The sequence below is a fragment of the Lepeophtheirus salmonis genome, chromosome 12, assembly GCF_016086655.4.
Source record: "Lepeophtheirus salmonis chromosome 12, UVic_Lsal_1.4, whole genome shotgun sequence".
Taxonomy (NCBI): domain Eukaryota; kingdom Metazoa; phylum Arthropoda; class Copepoda; order Siphonostomatoida; family Caligidae; genus Lepeophtheirus; species Lepeophtheirus salmonis.
The window spans coordinates 6,663,284-6,680,634 of record NC_052142.2 but is presented as its reverse complement, the minus strand read 5'-3'; the positions used below and the strand labels follow the sequence as shown (position 1 = coordinate 6,680,634).

General features: G+C 30.9%; 1 protein-coding gene across 14 annotated transcripts in view; it reads right to left on the bottom strand.

Annotated features, from left to right (window-relative positions):
• Camta (Calmodulin-binding transcription activator) overlaps nucleotides 1-17,351 on the bottom strand; it is a 77,288-nt gene that overhangs the window by 13,831 nt on the left and 46,106 nt on the right. For 9 of the 14 annotated variants that reach the window (XR_011782421.1, XR_011782420.1, XR_011782419.1 and 6 more), the window contains 7 exons: nucleotides 13,742-13,883; nucleotides 8,708-8,754; nucleotides 8,482-8,655; nucleotides 8,323-8,430; nucleotides 8,178-8,267; nucleotides 7,839-8,128; nucleotides 684-1,113 (listed from right to left, as the gene is read on the bottom strand). Coding sequence is in view for 9 of the 14 variants with exons in the window: in XM_040722074.2 (XP_040578008.1) it covers nucleotides 684-1,113; nucleotides 7,839-8,128; nucleotides 8,178-8,267; nucleotides 8,323-8,430; nucleotides 8,482-8,655; nucleotides 8,708-8,754; nucleotides 13,742-13,883 (1,281 nt within the window). In the remaining 5 variants the exon portion in view is untranslated. The remainder of the gene's footprint in view (nucleotides 1-683; nucleotides 1,114-7,838; nucleotides 8,129-8,177; nucleotides 8,268-8,322; nucleotides 8,431-8,481; nucleotides 8,656-8,707; nucleotides 8,755-13,741; nucleotides 13,884-17,351) is intronic. The other 5 variants (XR_011782423.1, XR_011782422.1, XM_071891931.1 and 2 more) reach the window with 1 other exon arrangement.

Sequence of the window (17,351 nt, the reverse complement as noted above, 5' to 3'; positions counted from 1 at the left end):
TTTTCCATTTGCCATTTTTACAAAACTATCTTCAAAAAATACCTTCGAAAATACGTTTCTAAGATTGATAGAAATATTAAATTTTCTTATAAGATTATTGTCATTCCCCTTCCTATGTTTCCAGTATTGTATATAAATATGTATAAATAGCCAATCTTAAAGAAATTAATTCAATTCAAAGTGAAGATATTTCAATTAAATGTCCTTAATTTTTTTTATTATCTAGTATTGATACAGTTTGATAATTTTTGAGATTAAGTTTTATTCAGATCGAAATATTTGACATTGAAAGGAAATTATTTCTTAAAAAAAGCCAAATACATCTAGTTATATAAATATAGTTTATAATATTTTTTAAAGATAATTTAATAAAACAATTGTGGATTCAATTGATTGCTATTTGCTAAAACTTTATTATTATATTTATACTCCAAACATAATATTTTGTTAAGTGAATTTGACATTACATTGAAATTTTAAATCGAAACGAAGAAAAAAATACTTTAAAAATTAAAATATTAGCTTAACGATATAAATATGATACGTTTAGGCATTTCTTTTGTAAATTGAAATATTTTTAAAAATTCACGGGTGTCTTATTTTCCGAAATTATCAGTTCTATCAAAGGATTTCTTATATTTCTTTATTGGATTATAATATAATAATAATAATATGAGACTTACATTTTGCCAACTAAAATTTGAGCAACTGTTAGAAACATGTTGATGGTCCCGAGCTGAACTGTTTGAGCAATTTTTTGAAGAAAAGGTTATTCCACCTTCGGTCGAACAATGTAGAGGATTGTGCATTTCATGACAACGGACATTTAGTTGATTAGGTGGGTTTGAATGGTTCGACAGATAATGAAAATCAGAAAACTCCTTTAAAATATCAAATGATTCCATTCCATGTACATCAAATTGTTGTTGGTCTGAAAAGTTATGGTTAGACAATGACGAGGCTGAAGAAGCTGAAGAAGAACCTGATTGGCTACTCATGAACTCCAATGGATCCTTAGGAGCACAACTACTATAGTTATTATTCGTCATATGTCCATCTATCAATTGATTATGATGCATATTCGCATCTTCATATTCCAATGTATCATTAAAACTAAATAAAACATAATTTTATCGACCCAATTATAGATTTAAATTTAAATAAGGAATTGACTATTACATTATTAAATATTTTTTGATAACATAATTCAGTGAGATCTATATAGTATTAGAGTGTATCACTCACATAATTGAACAAAATATAATAGCATAAAAATGGTTAGAGATGTAAAGAAATGAATTCGTATGAGTATGTAATTTATGATAGAGAAATTTAGAACTTTAGTAAATAAGACCTGTCGGTATTGTAAAAAAAAAAGAAGAATCTAACAATCACCATGGTAATCCTAATAATTTGAAGACGTTTAGGGGGAAAGTAGTTTAATCGAATTAGCTTTAAGCAGCTATGAGATGAAAGAAATACACAAATCCCACTCTGTATCATGCAAGGACATAAGTAGAAGTTACCTCTTTCTCCATCCTCAATTCTAATTTGGGTCCAACAAGGAGTTACACTTTTAACTCCATAAAAAAATCCTTACTGTTACTCTATGTATTTCACTGAATTGCAGTGAGTGTAAATTTAAAAAGGTATATGTAGGTAATAGCAAAATATAGAGCCTTTTATTTATTATTCCTCCAAATTTTGAAAAATTTAATGTATCTACGAGGGTTCACTATTGTGTGAATATTACATTTTTCATGGCAAATCTTCATACTTTTTTTTTTTTTTTTTTTTTGATTTGTTATTTCTCTGGCATGGCAAGCAATAACTCGTCCTAAAAACATAAGCTCATAAAGACAATTGTCATATTTTTATTTAAAAAAAACAACAACACCGATTTATTAGATTGAAATAGTCGAATGTATACTTATACTTAAAAAAGAGGCCTTTGATAGGTTGGATATTGGAATAATAACCTATTTCATAAAAAGTATGATTTACGATCTTCACCGACGGATTTTTTATACAGGGAGATCCATAAGTCTTACGACATGAACTTAATATTTCTCCTAGGCGAGTTTTTATTTTTAAATTCTGTTTATTGCGTATAATTAATTCAAACTCCATATTTTTTTTTATTATACAAAAAGAAAATTCTAAAACCTGTTCTTGAGCTTCTAACAACTACATCATGAACCCGAAGTGCTCCATCATTTTGCTTCATTTGGAAGAGAAGTGCTGTAGGCCATTACCAAGGCCTTAAAAGACCTCACTGTATCCAAGAAATCGTTCCACTACGTCATAAAGTGGTATAAGGAGACTCGGAGAGTATATGACAGGCTCAGGGGTGGTCGTTTTAGGTCCATGAGAACACCCAGGTTGATCAAGGCAACAAGGTCGAAGATCAATAGCAAAAAGAAGCGTTTAATGAGAAAGATGCCTCATGAGTCTGTTGTTTCTCGAGAAACCATGCGTAGGGTGGTTAGAAAAGACCTGAGGAGGAATAACTATCGTCTACAAAATAGGCAGCTTCTCAGCAATGCAACAATGGAGAAGACGCTCACCAATGCAAAGGTGTTTCTGAAATTCCTCATTCCTGTACGCGCGATTCAATCATTTGGACTGATGAAAATATCTTTAGCGTGGAATGGGCATACAATAGCCTCAACGAACGAGTGCTAGGTCAGAGTAGCGAGTTCAGGGCCCAAAAGCTAGCCTTAGTGATGGTATCGGAGGGTGTCGCCTCTTGCAGGATCAAGACGTCCTTGATCTTCATTCCCGAGGATGTGAAGGTCAATCAACGTTTTTATCTGGACAGATTAAAGTCCAAAGTACTTCACTGGATCCAGCAGGATGGATCACCTTCTCATGCAGTAAAGTAGGTTCAAGAGTAGTGCCAAAGCTACTTTCGAGCACTTTTGGAGTAAGGACATGTGGGCCCTTCTTTCTCCAGATCTCAACGTAATGGAATTATACATACAGTCTATTCTGGAGAGGGAGGTAAGTGTTACTTCCTACCGCAGCGTTGACGACTTGAAGACCGTCATAGTGGTAATGGGACCCCATAGTGAAGGAGACCATCTGTACAGCGTCTAAAGTAGTTCTGAAGCGTCTAAGAGCTGTAGTTACCACAAATGGTGGCCACGTGGAATGAACTGACCCTAATTTTGAAGGAAATGTATGCTTAAATTTTAACACTTCTTTGAAACAAAGAATATTTTATGTCCCATCGATGTAAAAACTCTTTCTTTTGACATCAATAAGCTCAATTGTATTTATATATCATACTAGTACTGTTCTTTCCGACACAGTTATTGCTTATAGTTTCATATTATACAATAACGTTTTTGTATTAATTGACTTAAATGAATACACCTCATATGAGGTCACTTTTCTTATTTTAAACTATTACCAGACAACTTAGATAGGAGATGACTTAAAGTGTATCGGATACTATATGTCAGTCTACAAAGTTTTCAGCTGACCTAAAATATAATTTGTATCAAACAAATATTTTATTTTTGTAATTACCTTTTTTTCATATTAATTATTATGACCTTTGTTTTAGGAAATATTAACTATTTTAAGAATATTTTTTGACATAGATTTCATTTTTAATATACCTCTATTCTTATTACAATTTTTGAAATCCCCCTCCTCTCCAATTAAGAACCACTGATGTAGGTGAATCAGTTGCTCGACATAATTGTCAGTCATAATGTTAATTCGTTTGATTTGCACCTCTCTAGAACTTTTTTTGTACTAATTAGACTTAAATGAATGCACCTCATTTGAGCTCGCATTCAATATTCTAAACTATTATCAGACCACTTGGACAGAACTCGACTTAGAGGACATCTTTGACACAAAACACGTTGTTTTTCTATCATATACGCTGGGTTATCAATAAAGATGGCCTGAAAGTTTCGATAAGTTACTGTTTTGAGATTACATAAGGAAAATTGGTTGTTGCGTTTTCTTTTTTTTAATAATTATTTTCATTCTTTACCAAATTTTTGTTGTGATCCCATCTCCCCTTAATAAGAGAAATGCCTAAAAAAATTGTCCCTACGTCGGGATTGAAATTATTAGAGCTATGAAATTTGGAGCTATCTATCAAATGACAACCAAAATATTTTATCGAATATGTTGTAAGTACCCTTACCCATCCAAAGTCAAATAACACTTAGTGTCCTTGTTCCAACATTATGAAACTGAATGCATAAACACAACATCTGACTCGTGATGATTCTGACAACTTTAACTTTACCACAGACCCCTTAAACGTGCTTGTTTCATGTAATACAGATTTTTCCCATGGTAGATAACCCCAATTTCTCAAAATTTATGGAAGAATATGGCGAAACAACCGTGCCTGGTAGAAGGACTCTATACAGATTAATGAAGATTATCAGCAAAGATGTAATCTCCAAAATTCAAGTGAAAATTGGAGTTAAGGATGTTTTCATAGCTGCTGATGAGACTAAAGACAATCAAAATTGATTAATGATAGCTATATTGATGTCCCCTTTGGATGCCTGTTTCTTGGGTAGTCCTTATCTAATCAACATAATGGACATAAATATTGCAATTGCTAATAATATTGCAAATTTTGTCATTCAGAGTATTCAACAAACTCTTGGTTTGTACTGTGATGAAAATAAGATTAAAGTTTTCATCACAGATGGGCATCTTATTCTAAAAAACTGGGCGAAGATCTCAGAAGAAGCTAATTCGAATTGAAATATATTACTTGTTGGGATCATTGACTCCATAACAATGCTGAAGTTGCACGTAAAGAATTCACAAAGACAAACTAGATTATTTCAGAAGTAAAAAAAAAGGTTTTTGAATACTAGACAAAGAAAACATAGCTTTACTGTTTCTTACCCAATTCCCTTACCTGTAGCACTTATCGTTGCATGCTAGGAACTTGGTTAAAAACAGTGGATTACTATTTCTATAACTTCGAAGTAATAAGGAAATATTTGAACGGCCCTTATGAAAATACATCATCGGTCGTTAAAGATAAGGAAATTATAAATGATCAGTTTATTTATGAAGAATTATCAATAATTAATAATATTCTCAACCCAAAAACTAAGACCATTACAGCTTTAGAAGGGGCACTCCCTTTACTTGTAAGCTTGACTATAGTTTAAAATTTATCTGTCGAAATGAAAATTCAAAAACCAAATTAAATTCATATTTTTTTTCTTACCAATACTTCCTTCATTTAATATCACAAATATACGTTAAGATACTTTAATTTATAAATTTAATAGTAATCTACTTCTACGGGTAAAGTGAAAACTATAAGTTTCTGATTACTCATTGTATAACCTGTCATTTTAATGAGTTTAATAAATATTTGTTAACAGATCCATAATATTGAAATTGGGAAGTTTTTTACGAAGTAAATCAAGTATTTCTTAATTGAAAAATTACACTATTTTTTACATTAACACTAATTGTTAATGAGATATAGAGAATTCCCATTTTTAGAGCAGAATCACGCGATATTCTATCTTTTAAAATCATAACATCATAGGCAGACTTTAATCGATAGTACCTTATGTGTTGCTCCCGCCCTTTCCTCGCACTCGCTTGTATCCCCAGCCCTAGTTATTATTATATGTTTCTATTGGGCAGGCTTTGTAAATGCAATATTAACAAACCAATTTTTGTTTTTATACTGTTATAATTATGTAGCGGGTAGGGAAGATTAGCTGGTACACGCCAGACCCACAGCATTAAAAGTGATGCCAAGGCCACAAATGAATTCGTCTAACAAAAAGCTTTTTGGTGGTTATTAAGGATGATTTATTACTCAAAAAATGAGCCTTTAACTTCAATGCACATGTAAATTCATGTTCTGAAAGGGAAAAACACGGAAATAGTATATCGACTATGACGTCACGCTCCATCGGCAAAGGGAAAACACGTGGTGAAAGACCCTCATGAGTCGAAATATGCATAATTGGCATACCTTGTATAAGCGATAAAACCCTCGCTCCCTCTCCTGATTTATTTGTTATTTTTTTATTCTGATATTGTTTTTTCCCTCGTTATAAAAGAAAACATGGAATTTCTTCATATTATAAAATTGACAATAATTTGTTGTTTTTTTAAATGGACTTCTCTTCAAAACAGTAAGCTTAAACATAATTAACTTAAGTATTATAATGTCTGTATAGGTCTTTAGATGAAGATAAGCTTAAAAAAAGCAAAAAGGTATAACTTTTTTAGTTATTCAGAAAAAAATTAAGTACACCTTTTTGCAAGGTTGTGCCCGTTCTAGGTTCAGTCGTTCTAAGTTCCGGTTCTTTCGTTTCAACAGTTTCAGTTTAGGCCTTGGTTCCGGTCTTCAGTCTTGGTTGTTGTTTTTTTTTCATACAGGCTCAGTTTTGGTTTAGAGACGCTTAAAACTAGAGGGATCGCTAGAAAATTTGGCCCCAGGAAATAATGTTAGATACAGACATGGGCCACAGGTACCTTATATACAGGATGTGTTGTGCCCCAAGTTCCAGCAAGGGCCCTAAAAACTAAGATTGCTAAAGACAATGGTCTTCAAAGAGGGGCCATAAGCAGAGGATAGGGGGGCACAGGATGACGGAGAATTAAGAATTGCTTTCAGTGTACACATGCATAGTAAACATATTTCGTATAAAGGGCCTCACCTCAAAAAAATGTATTAGTGCAGGGGGGAGGGTCTTGTCATAGTAAATTTTTGGGAAACCCTGGCTTAAGAAATATTATAGTTATCATATTATAGGGGCCCGTCAAGCTTAGTAGCGGGCCTGGATCCATAATCTACCCCACCTCTTCCTTCTTCTGGTGCCTAAAACCACTTTAACAGATCCATAAGTATCCCTTATCTTTTTGGAGCTCAGATACAACTGTATCATCCTGGTGACGTAAAAATATCATTGGGAAATGATGCAATCGCACCCACAAAAATAAACTCTGAAAATAGACTTATTTATTAAAGCTAATTTATTTTTTACACTATATATGGTATTTTTTTCATATATATTCTCTATAAGGACAAAATCACAAGAGGTGATAAGCAATATATTATGGTCTTGGTTCAACTTAGTCGGTTCTGGTTCTAGCTTTTCAAAAGCTGGATCCACTTGAATCGCTAGACTGATAAAGATACAACCTTGCCGCCTATTTGACCACATGAGTAGAATTAAAAAAAATATAACATAGTTTTGAGTACATTGATTCTTAAAACGTTATTGTCCATCGTGTGTGAAGGTTGTGAGGGGGGCTTTAGATCCTCAAGATTTTATATACCTTGTAGTTTAACAAAACAAAAGTTCCCCCCTCCTCTTGTACAAATTTTAAGTTATGACAATGGTGCAGATTTCTCTAAACAATAATCTTGTACTTTGACATTTATTTAATTGACCCACAATGTGTTCAATTTGAAAATATATGAAGTAGAAATATCATGTCCCATTAATTTTATCAAAGGAGCAAATAAGTTATTGAGTTTTAATATATTTATTGTCGACCTCTTATTAGAGTAAATAATACATATATCGACCCAAATACAAATATATATACATATATAATCTTTCATTACACAAAACAAAATGAGTTTGCCTTCACCTTTTTTTAATTAAAATTAGGTCGTTATATCCTCTGAAAAATTTAAAAAACAGACAAATTTGATTTGGTTCAAAAATTGAAAATAAAGATTTGCTGTGGAAAACCTCATGAACTATTTCCTTTTTATAGAATTTTTTTGTAAATAATTTTATTATACTTTTCTATAATAGATGTATATTTTACTAACTGATTTAGAATAAATATTAGTAGAGTACCTTATATCAGAAGATTTATGAGTTTCAAAATCGCTAAAAGCAGATTTAAAATCCAATAGGGGTAGCTGTTTTTCGGATTTTGCGGCACATTCGGAGACCAAGGAATCATTATTAATGAAGTAAGAATCAAAACCTTCATTGAGAACGCCATTCATACCAAATTCAGAAAGATTAGAAAGAGTTCTTACTGCGGAAGCAACTGGAGAAGTTGCAACCATCAAAGTAGATAAATTCGTTTCGGATTCAATAGGTTCAGTTGTTCGTAAGAGGTTAATTTTCTTTTCTTCATTCTGAGAAAAAAAATATATTATTGTTTCATTTTAATATTTTACAACTTACTTTTAAGCCAGATTTATTACATCGTTCGAAATCAGATGTTGATGATACGTGTGCGTATGAAGCATAATAAGATGAATCTGTTTTGTAATACTATTATAGAAATTAAATTAAATCGGTTGAATAAATCAATGATTACAATTATTACATGATTAGAAATATTTTGACTTTGTTTATGAATTGTGATGTGTGGTGACATGCGTTGATGAGAATTGGTGTTAACATTCCTTCCTGATCTTGACCTTCTAGAAGATATCTATATATTAAATATAAATATTATCTGTTATTCCTAAATCATTAATATAACCTGTGTACAAACATCATTATTAGCTTCTGCAGTCTTACAAAAATGAGGACACAGTTTATCAGGGTTAGTTGAATCGGGACAAGAACATTCTATCTTTTTATTAATTGTATCTGCTCGTGCTGTTCTTTGTTTTTCCATCAATTGAGTGACAATAGTATTGACCGTCTCTGCTGTCTATAAGTAGAAAAAAAATGAATAGAAGGGATAGTCGATAAAACTCACTCACAGATATTTCTAGTTCGTTGTTTAAATCTGGCTCTTCTTCACTAAAAACTGCAAAGATATATTTTAAAATATTATTTTTACCATTAATATCCTTGTAATCAAAGTAGTAATTTTAACTTATTTGTTATGTAATTTTACATTAAGACCTGATTGATATAGATTTTATTTCTTCAATAGATTCAATAGAACTGATTTACCTAAAGAATCATTCAAATGACCCTCATAGTCAGAATAAGTACCCTGTACTTCTACGAAGCTCAAATAATTTTATCTATTTTCAATGACAATTTAGACAGAAATTGGTGAAGTGATTTAAAAGAAGAGGGATTCATTTTTTATTCAATCGCCTAGCTATTTTTATCTCAAATTAAATACATAGACCAAATGAGGAGATTTTGCCTAACAGTAAAAGTGAATCTCTGTTGTTAATAAAAAGTTACGAAATTTTGTACAAAAAAAATTACAAATTTTGACAAATGCTATGCCCATCATAAAGAAAAGAATAAAATATAATAATATAACATTGAGTTATAATAATTCCAACACTAGTCACAATATATTTAATTCATGCAAATTAACATTCAACTCAAGTACATGTTTGTGTCATTCAGAAGTTGTTATATGATATATTTAAATTTTTCCATAGATTTAAAAAAAATTAATTTTATGCAAATTTATCATTATGGTTCAGATGTAGCTTAATTATATTTCCTTACGAAAATATTAATTTGGTAACAATATTCTAAAATTTCCTTGAATGAGTGTGAATTATTTGATATTATTTATAATAAAAAAAATTAATAGAAGAGCAATAACGACTTTTTAATACTATAAAAAATATTAAACTGAAGCAAAATTCATATTTACAAAAATACTATAGCTCTGAGAAAATATTTAAACTTATTGAATTTCTTGAAACCATCATTGTAGAACGACAATCGTATCATGGTAGGGTTCCTTCATGGGAGAGATACAAAAACGTAATGGATAATTTTTCATCAATATTAAGTTTATTTGCAGATATCAACATGGGCTTCAAAATAATATTTGTACATCTTTTCAAACTTTCAATCATATAACTCAAAAATAAATGTTCTTGAGTCAAGAAATATCAAGAATAATTAATTAGTGCTATGGCCTTGATATATTATTTGATATACATTTTATGGAAAAATCTATAACTCTTAAAATAATTAATTTTTAATGTTCCAAGAATACAATAAAAATACTACACTTTTGTAGTTTTTTTTTTTTGTTTTTTTTTGCTGTAGAAAAAACAGGATAATATTTTCATTGTCGCTTTGCAAATTATTTTTAAAACTTTGTAGGAGTAGGGAATAGGGAACAAAGATTAAAATTATCATTGAAAATATATTAGGTTGGAATACATTTTCGTAGCCATAAATTCTTTGAAAAGGCGCACAATTGAATATATTTGTAGCAGATGAATCATTGAACAACTTTTTGTTAAAATTTTATATTTTCAAAATGATATTTGGAAAATTGTTTATTTAACAAATTGTCAAAAACAGTAATATAGAAGGAGTAATATGAAAGTCTCTATTAATCAGTTCAATTAAACTGTTTTTTTGTTTTTTCAGCTTCTTCTTCTGTGGTCGCTTAGATATTAGTTATATCTAAAGAACTCTCTCCTATTAAAAGATTATTGCAGCTAGAACAATATACTTTTTTAGAGATCGACCTTCCATAACCCGCCGATATAGGAAAGTGTAGCATTGAGAGCAGTATCTTCATTGGCAAACCAAATTTCTGTATAACAAAGCATAACCCAAGTCTCCTTCCATTCCAATTAATTGGCTTCTTCAAATATATCGATAACTCTATTATTGAAACTATGGTATATTTTAAAAAAACTCTCAAGTAAAGAACTTTTTTTGTTTGAAGAAATTGTGTTATTGAGATATAATATTTTGCCTTGTTATTGTTAATCGGTTATCGATTCAATTTCTATTTGATCTATAAAAATTGAATCGATAAGCCACAGAAAAAGTATAGAATACAATTGAATTTTATTTCAATATTGATTTTAATACACATACTTTTCTTTTCCAATTACAATATATTAAATATTTTCAATCACTGTATTAATAAATGTGTGTTGAAATTAAAGTTACATATAAGAATATATATATTACATAGTTCTTGGATTATAAAACTTTAAAAAAATATATTATTATTAATCTCTAATTAATAATTATATATAGATAATAAATTTGATCAGGGAGTGTGAAGGTGCACGTTTCTTAAATAGTCCATAAATGATTCGATAAGTAAGTTTTCGAGATTTTTTCTCAAGTAAAAATATATACATCTTAAATTGTGAAGTTTCAGAGTTTATTTTTAGTGTATTTTGAGGTATCTGTGTTAAATATAGAATTTGCCCCTTTTCTTTGTGGATTTTCTGAAACTCTAGACTTAATATATTATTCTGTTTCTTCTTTTTGTTTAAAAGAGTGTTAACGTCATCCGTAGAGCTCACTTGTATATGTATATAAAAATTATTTCACTTCAATATAAATCTCGATTACATTTCACATCCTCGTTAGGATATTTCTTTCTACTATGATACAAACTTTTCAAAATAATATATTGAAGAGCTTCTGGTCCTGAAAAAAGTGTTATAAGCATTAGTAGTCTCTTCTTGTGACCTTGGTCTGGACGCCTGCCATCTAGACATCTTCATATAGTTGATATATGTTCGCTCTTATACCTTCAGTATAAAATTCATCGTATTTGGAGGATCTTCTAGCATAACCGGTGACAACTCCAACTTCAGGAGAAAAAAGTACAAACCCAAAAAAAGTTATTGGATAATGTAGACAATGTCGTCTTCAGTCAACCACAAAAAAATACTTGATAAATCATAATTATAAGGTTTCATACATCAACACCCAACATTGTAAAGCAGCAAACTCTGAACATCCTTTTCAAAAAAAGTTGGTATGAAGACATTAAAGATCTTTCAAAGAAGGGCACTCCTGGTAAGACTTACACCCTTCGATCAACACCGAATAGAGACAGCATTCGGCGTCATTTTTCTTTAGATCTACATTCAAGCACAAGCAACGAAGTAAAGGTGGAGCACAATCATTTTCTACAGGACACCAGGAATGGCAATATTATTATTATTTATTTATTTGATTACCTCATTATTATTATGCAAAAGAAAAAAAGTCGACACTACATATTATAAATAAAACATTTGCAAAAAAAGAAATGAGGGAGGCGAGAAAAGAAATAAAAAACCTCACCTAAAAGACATGGTTAAAAAACAGGATATGACAAATAATCATCTAAAAATATAAAACAATCACAAAACGGATTTAAAAAAAGCTTAATTCGTTAGAAACAATGTAGGCTATATTTTTGCAGAGTTTAACATTTTCAAAATTGGACCTTGCAATCATATTTTGCAATAGATTTGGATCCAATTCTAAGCAAAAGAGCCACGTGGTTTAAAAACATAAAAATTTTCCTCTTGGATCGGCTCTCTCCCTAGATAGTGGGTGAGTCTATTAAACATTACAGACAATATCAATTGAATTTCCTTGAAGTTACAAAAGATGTTATGTATACCTGAGATGCCTTTTAATAAAGAAATGTACGTTATAATTTCGTGACCTAATATATAGGTAATTCTTAAATTTTTAGCAATATCTTTTAAAAAAGGGAAAAAACAAAACAAAGTTTGTGTAAAGACGGTTTAGTAAATGAAATACAATATTTAAGTGTATCTTAAAGAGGGTATGTAACACCACAACGACCTAAAAAAAATAAACAAAAATGAAGAAAGAGTACATGCAACCACCGTTTCCCCTTTTATAATTTCTAAATTTCGCTTTTCTTCACAAAGATCCCTTCTTTAGTCATTGTCATAAATGCTAAATAGCCAAATATATAATGTTTTTAGGAATTTGTCCAGTTAATAAACTACGAATCTTTAAGAGTATCTTAAATAGGGTTACTACATCTATCGTGCGTGTAAAACAATACGTATACAGGGGTGTCCGCAGGGGGGCTGTAGGGGCTGTTGCCTCTACCCAAATTGGAATTCTTTTAAAAAATCACTTCTATAGAAAAAGAAAGTAGGGTTTGTTTTCTAAAAAAAATAATTATAATTTTCCTTTATAAAAAAACGTCATTGAATTTTTAAAAAAAAAGGTTCATCAAGGATTTTTTTAGGATTAAAAAAAACAAAGTCACCCCCCTCACCCAAACAAAAACAACAAAAAAACCTGCAGGACGCCCTTGTCAAATATGTATATTAATATTAATATCGAGTTATTTCATGAAATAACTAGAGTTAATGCATATGTACACGTATACACGCCCAATAGATCTGGTAACCCTCTTTAAGATACACTTAAACATTGTATTTCATTTACTAAACCGTCTTTACACAAACTTTGTTTTGTTTTTTCCCTTTTAAAAGATATTGCTAAAAATTTAAGAATTATCTATATATTATGTAATGAAATTATTACGTACATTTCTTTATTAAAAGGAATCTCAGGTATACATAACATCAACCATTATAGAATTTAATATTTTTGATGATTCAAAACTTATATTATCCTTTTTTCCATAACTAAGAAAAAATTGACATCTTGTTATGAATGTATTACTTAACAGATGTTAATTTACTTGATTGTAAGACACTATAATTTTACTTTTGTTAGTTAAGTAGATTATCGTATTCATCATAAAAAAAATAATATACATATTTGTGTTCTTTTTTTCATTTTATCAAAAATATTTTCGTCCATACGTTACTTTAAACTTTTCCAAAGATTTATAAAATATACCTAGAACATACAATTTCAATATGTTATAGATTTTCCCAATTTGAGATGTTTAAGTAACACATAAACGTAAATTGACAAAAATTTAATCTATTAAAATTCTGAGCAAATATATATTTCCTTTTAGTTCTCTGAACTATTTATTAATCAAATAAAGAATTATAAGTAAGATTGTAAATTAATCGTACAATTAAAAGTTATATAAATCTTACACATTGGTTTGAGTTGTGAAATAAGTTCCTCTTTTGTCCATTCCTTCTTCTCACCCCAAATCGCTACATTTGAGGAAATTATAAATTTGTTGTCATCGGGATAAGGAACATTGAGGTAATGTACTAAAACAATGTCTGGGTTCTAAAATTATTAAGAAAACGTCATATAACAAAAACAATTAAAATTCTTTATATATATGACTTATAAGATTTCATGAATTAAATAAGGTATTACATGTTATTATTTTCTAGTATGATTCCTTAGGGATGTGAATATTCTCTAAATTGAGAAAAGGCTTGTCAGGGGTGTTGCTAAAAAAATTTGTATATTCTCATCAAAATTTTAAATATATCTGACATTTCCTATATAAATATATTTGAATACACGAATAAATTCTTTTTACCGATTAATCATATTTTAAATTTATTTTAGGGAAATCAAAATATAAAATTTAATTTAAAAATCTGTCTCAAGTACCCATTGTCGATAGTCAACTAGGGTCAAGATGAATGCAGAGCTCAGCATATATATATATATATATTTCAATTACCCCAAAAATATATTTTATTTCACAAAAAACAAGGAACAAAAAACCATATAATGGATCGTTTTCTAAAAAGAAAGTTGCACATAACTGGAAATGACTGACTGTGAAATGGAGCCTTCGACCACCAGCTCAGAATTGGCATCAAAGGTCGTAAGGTTCGATACTAGTCGAGCTAAAAAGAGAACATACAACGACAATTACATAATATTTGGATTCATCATTACTATAGATGCAGCAAGTATGTATGCGTCATGAAACTGCCAAATCAAGTTATGTGAAGTTTATGTACGTTCCATAAGGCAATGTATGCCCTATCCCCTTCTCCATCTATTTTACGACTATTATCTAATGCGTATGCGCATAAATGTGTATGAAAAAGAACTATATAATTCTGAATAAAAATACCCTGACTGTGACATTCATCTCAGGGTATAAATTTATTAATACCATTCTGGTGGGATTTCAATATTCTTAAAAATAATATACAACTATATATTACTCTTCCACATCTCTCATTCATTCTCTCAGTCGTTCTAGATCCTCTTTTATGGGCTGTATTGAGTTCAAATTGTCAGACAAAACAGTGCAACGAGGATTGGATCCAATCTACGTGACTACCCTACTGTCGGATCGTCAGAGAGGCTAACCCTACTAGATGTGAGTAGCCTTTTCTGTCGACTTTGTCTTCAAAAGATAGAGCAGTTTAGGCTCTGCTTAGTTGTGGGCCTCTTAGAGGATGCAATGGACCTGATGTCGTTGTCAAGGGATGGGGTGTGTACTTGTTGAAGGATCATATTAATCGGTGGGGCTAAAAACCACAGGACTTCTTATAACTCCAAGTCCACCCCTTAACATTCACCCCCTTGTCTCGTGAATGCATAAAGCTGTAGGGTGTTCCTTTCCCTCTGCTCAACGGACTGATTGCTCGGATCGTCCACTGATGGGTGATTGTGCACTTCCACAGAGTGACATAGAGAATATATTTATTGGAAGACAACTTAATATTTTGAAATGGGAGGATTGAATTGAAATAACGATAATAGTACATGTACTGATGTTTGGTTGCAACTTTTGGAAGTACTTTAAAAAGCCTTGAACATTGTTAATTTTATCAATGCAGGCGCCGTTAAGATCCGACTGTTTTCTATTCTTTACGAAAAAATGGAGGTAGAGCATCAGAGCTTGCATCTACAGCTATTAGTTAACTCGTTCTCGTAGGAAAGGTTTTGGGCCGATTGTATGACTAAGGATAAAAGGTCTAAGTCTCACTGAGACAAAATAAATTTGCATTTGCAGAGCTGCTGGTAGATGAGCAATGGTCTGCGCAACTCTTGTGTTTGGCTAACCTCTTAAACTCACCTCAATGAGCTGAATATTAAAATGCAAGATAAAAAAGAAAACTGAAGATTAATTTTGGAGTAAGACAACAAACAATTCTCCTAGTTGTATCTAGGAGAAAAAAAAACACAATTTTTCAGTATACAAAAATATATTTCACTCCTTCTTCGGAGCCTTTTCAATTGTAACCGATTGTAATAATTATAAATAGAGGAAGTACATAATCTGACATTTAAACATTTTAATATTTTTTTATAGGAAACTTTAAATACATTAGTGGTTGTAATTTCCTCCCGATTTCCTATTTAATCCGACTCTCTTGGTGTTAAATTTCCGAATCCACTCTCTCTCTCTCTGGTCCATTTCATCAATTACGTATTTGAAGTAACTTTTTCAATTATTTCCACTTTTATATATTGCATCTTGTAGGGACCGGTGAAATGTAATCCAGTGCCTTCTTCTCCTTTATTGATGTAATTAACATGTTCTGTCACTCTGTCTTTTAATCTTCTTCCTTTTTGGTATATATAATGGGCTCCACAGTTGGGTTTTTAGCAAGTAATGCAATATATTACTCTAGTTGTATCACAGTTATCCAAATGAAGAATATGGAGAACAGTTTTTGATCGATTAGCACAGACTTCTTTATTAATATCCAGAAATGGGCAGAAATTGCATTTGTCCTTATTGCACTTTTTGAGCCCCACATTTAAGCTGGTAGGTCTATCACTTGAAAGTTCTGAAACTTTGGCCTTACATATCATAGATTTGGGATCTTCTGGTCGTTTAAATTGTTGGAAATGGAAATATTTGTTTCATTGTGGGATCTCTTACTAATGTGTTCGAGTATTTCTAAATAATTTGCGAAACACTTGGTAACTGTGGTTAAAATTTGTTGGGAAATACAACTCGATTACATTCCACTTTGACACTGGGCTTGGATGTTTCTTCTTGGTATTGGCAAGACTCTGTCCAGACAGACTTAAAAAAAATTAGTTACAAAAGAAATCTTCCATCCTTCATCTGATAAACTGAACCACTTCATATCTAATCTCATACTCTCGCGTTCTTTTGTTGAACAGGTCAAGCTTATATGTTGTTTCTGTACAATGTACATCTAAACTGCAACAAAGTTCAGAGTTTCATAAAATAAGAATAATTGAAGATGGAAATTGTGACGAGTATGGTATTATATATCAAACGTGTTTTTTTTTGTAGATCTGATGAGAAAAATTGGTTAAGCAAAATATGTTGATAAAGGACTTTTGATAGAAAATGTTATAAGTCATAAATTACCTCAAAGATTATCCGAATGATTATAACAATGAAGAAGGGTTACAATCAGCCTAGTTCGTCTACATTGTATCCCTGCTACATTGTTATTAATAATTCGGATAAGCTCTTTAAAATATCTCGACGAACGATTTAATTAATATTTTTCACGTAGTTTTATGTGCAGTTTCACTGGGTCCGTGTTCCATAGAGTTTAAGGGAATTGGAAAACCTAAATGACAGGTCAGTACCAACGCCGGTGCAACTGATGAAGATTAGGGAAGATCGCACAATAAAAATGAGATTTAGTGACATGGAATGGGACAGGTTTTAGATAAGAGGGGGAAAAGAGTACCCCGTGTCTAAAAGTAGTGTGGTTGCTATACTGCTACATTGCCGCATAACTTATATGTGTGAATAAGACTTTACAAGCCTTACATGCATCAAGAACA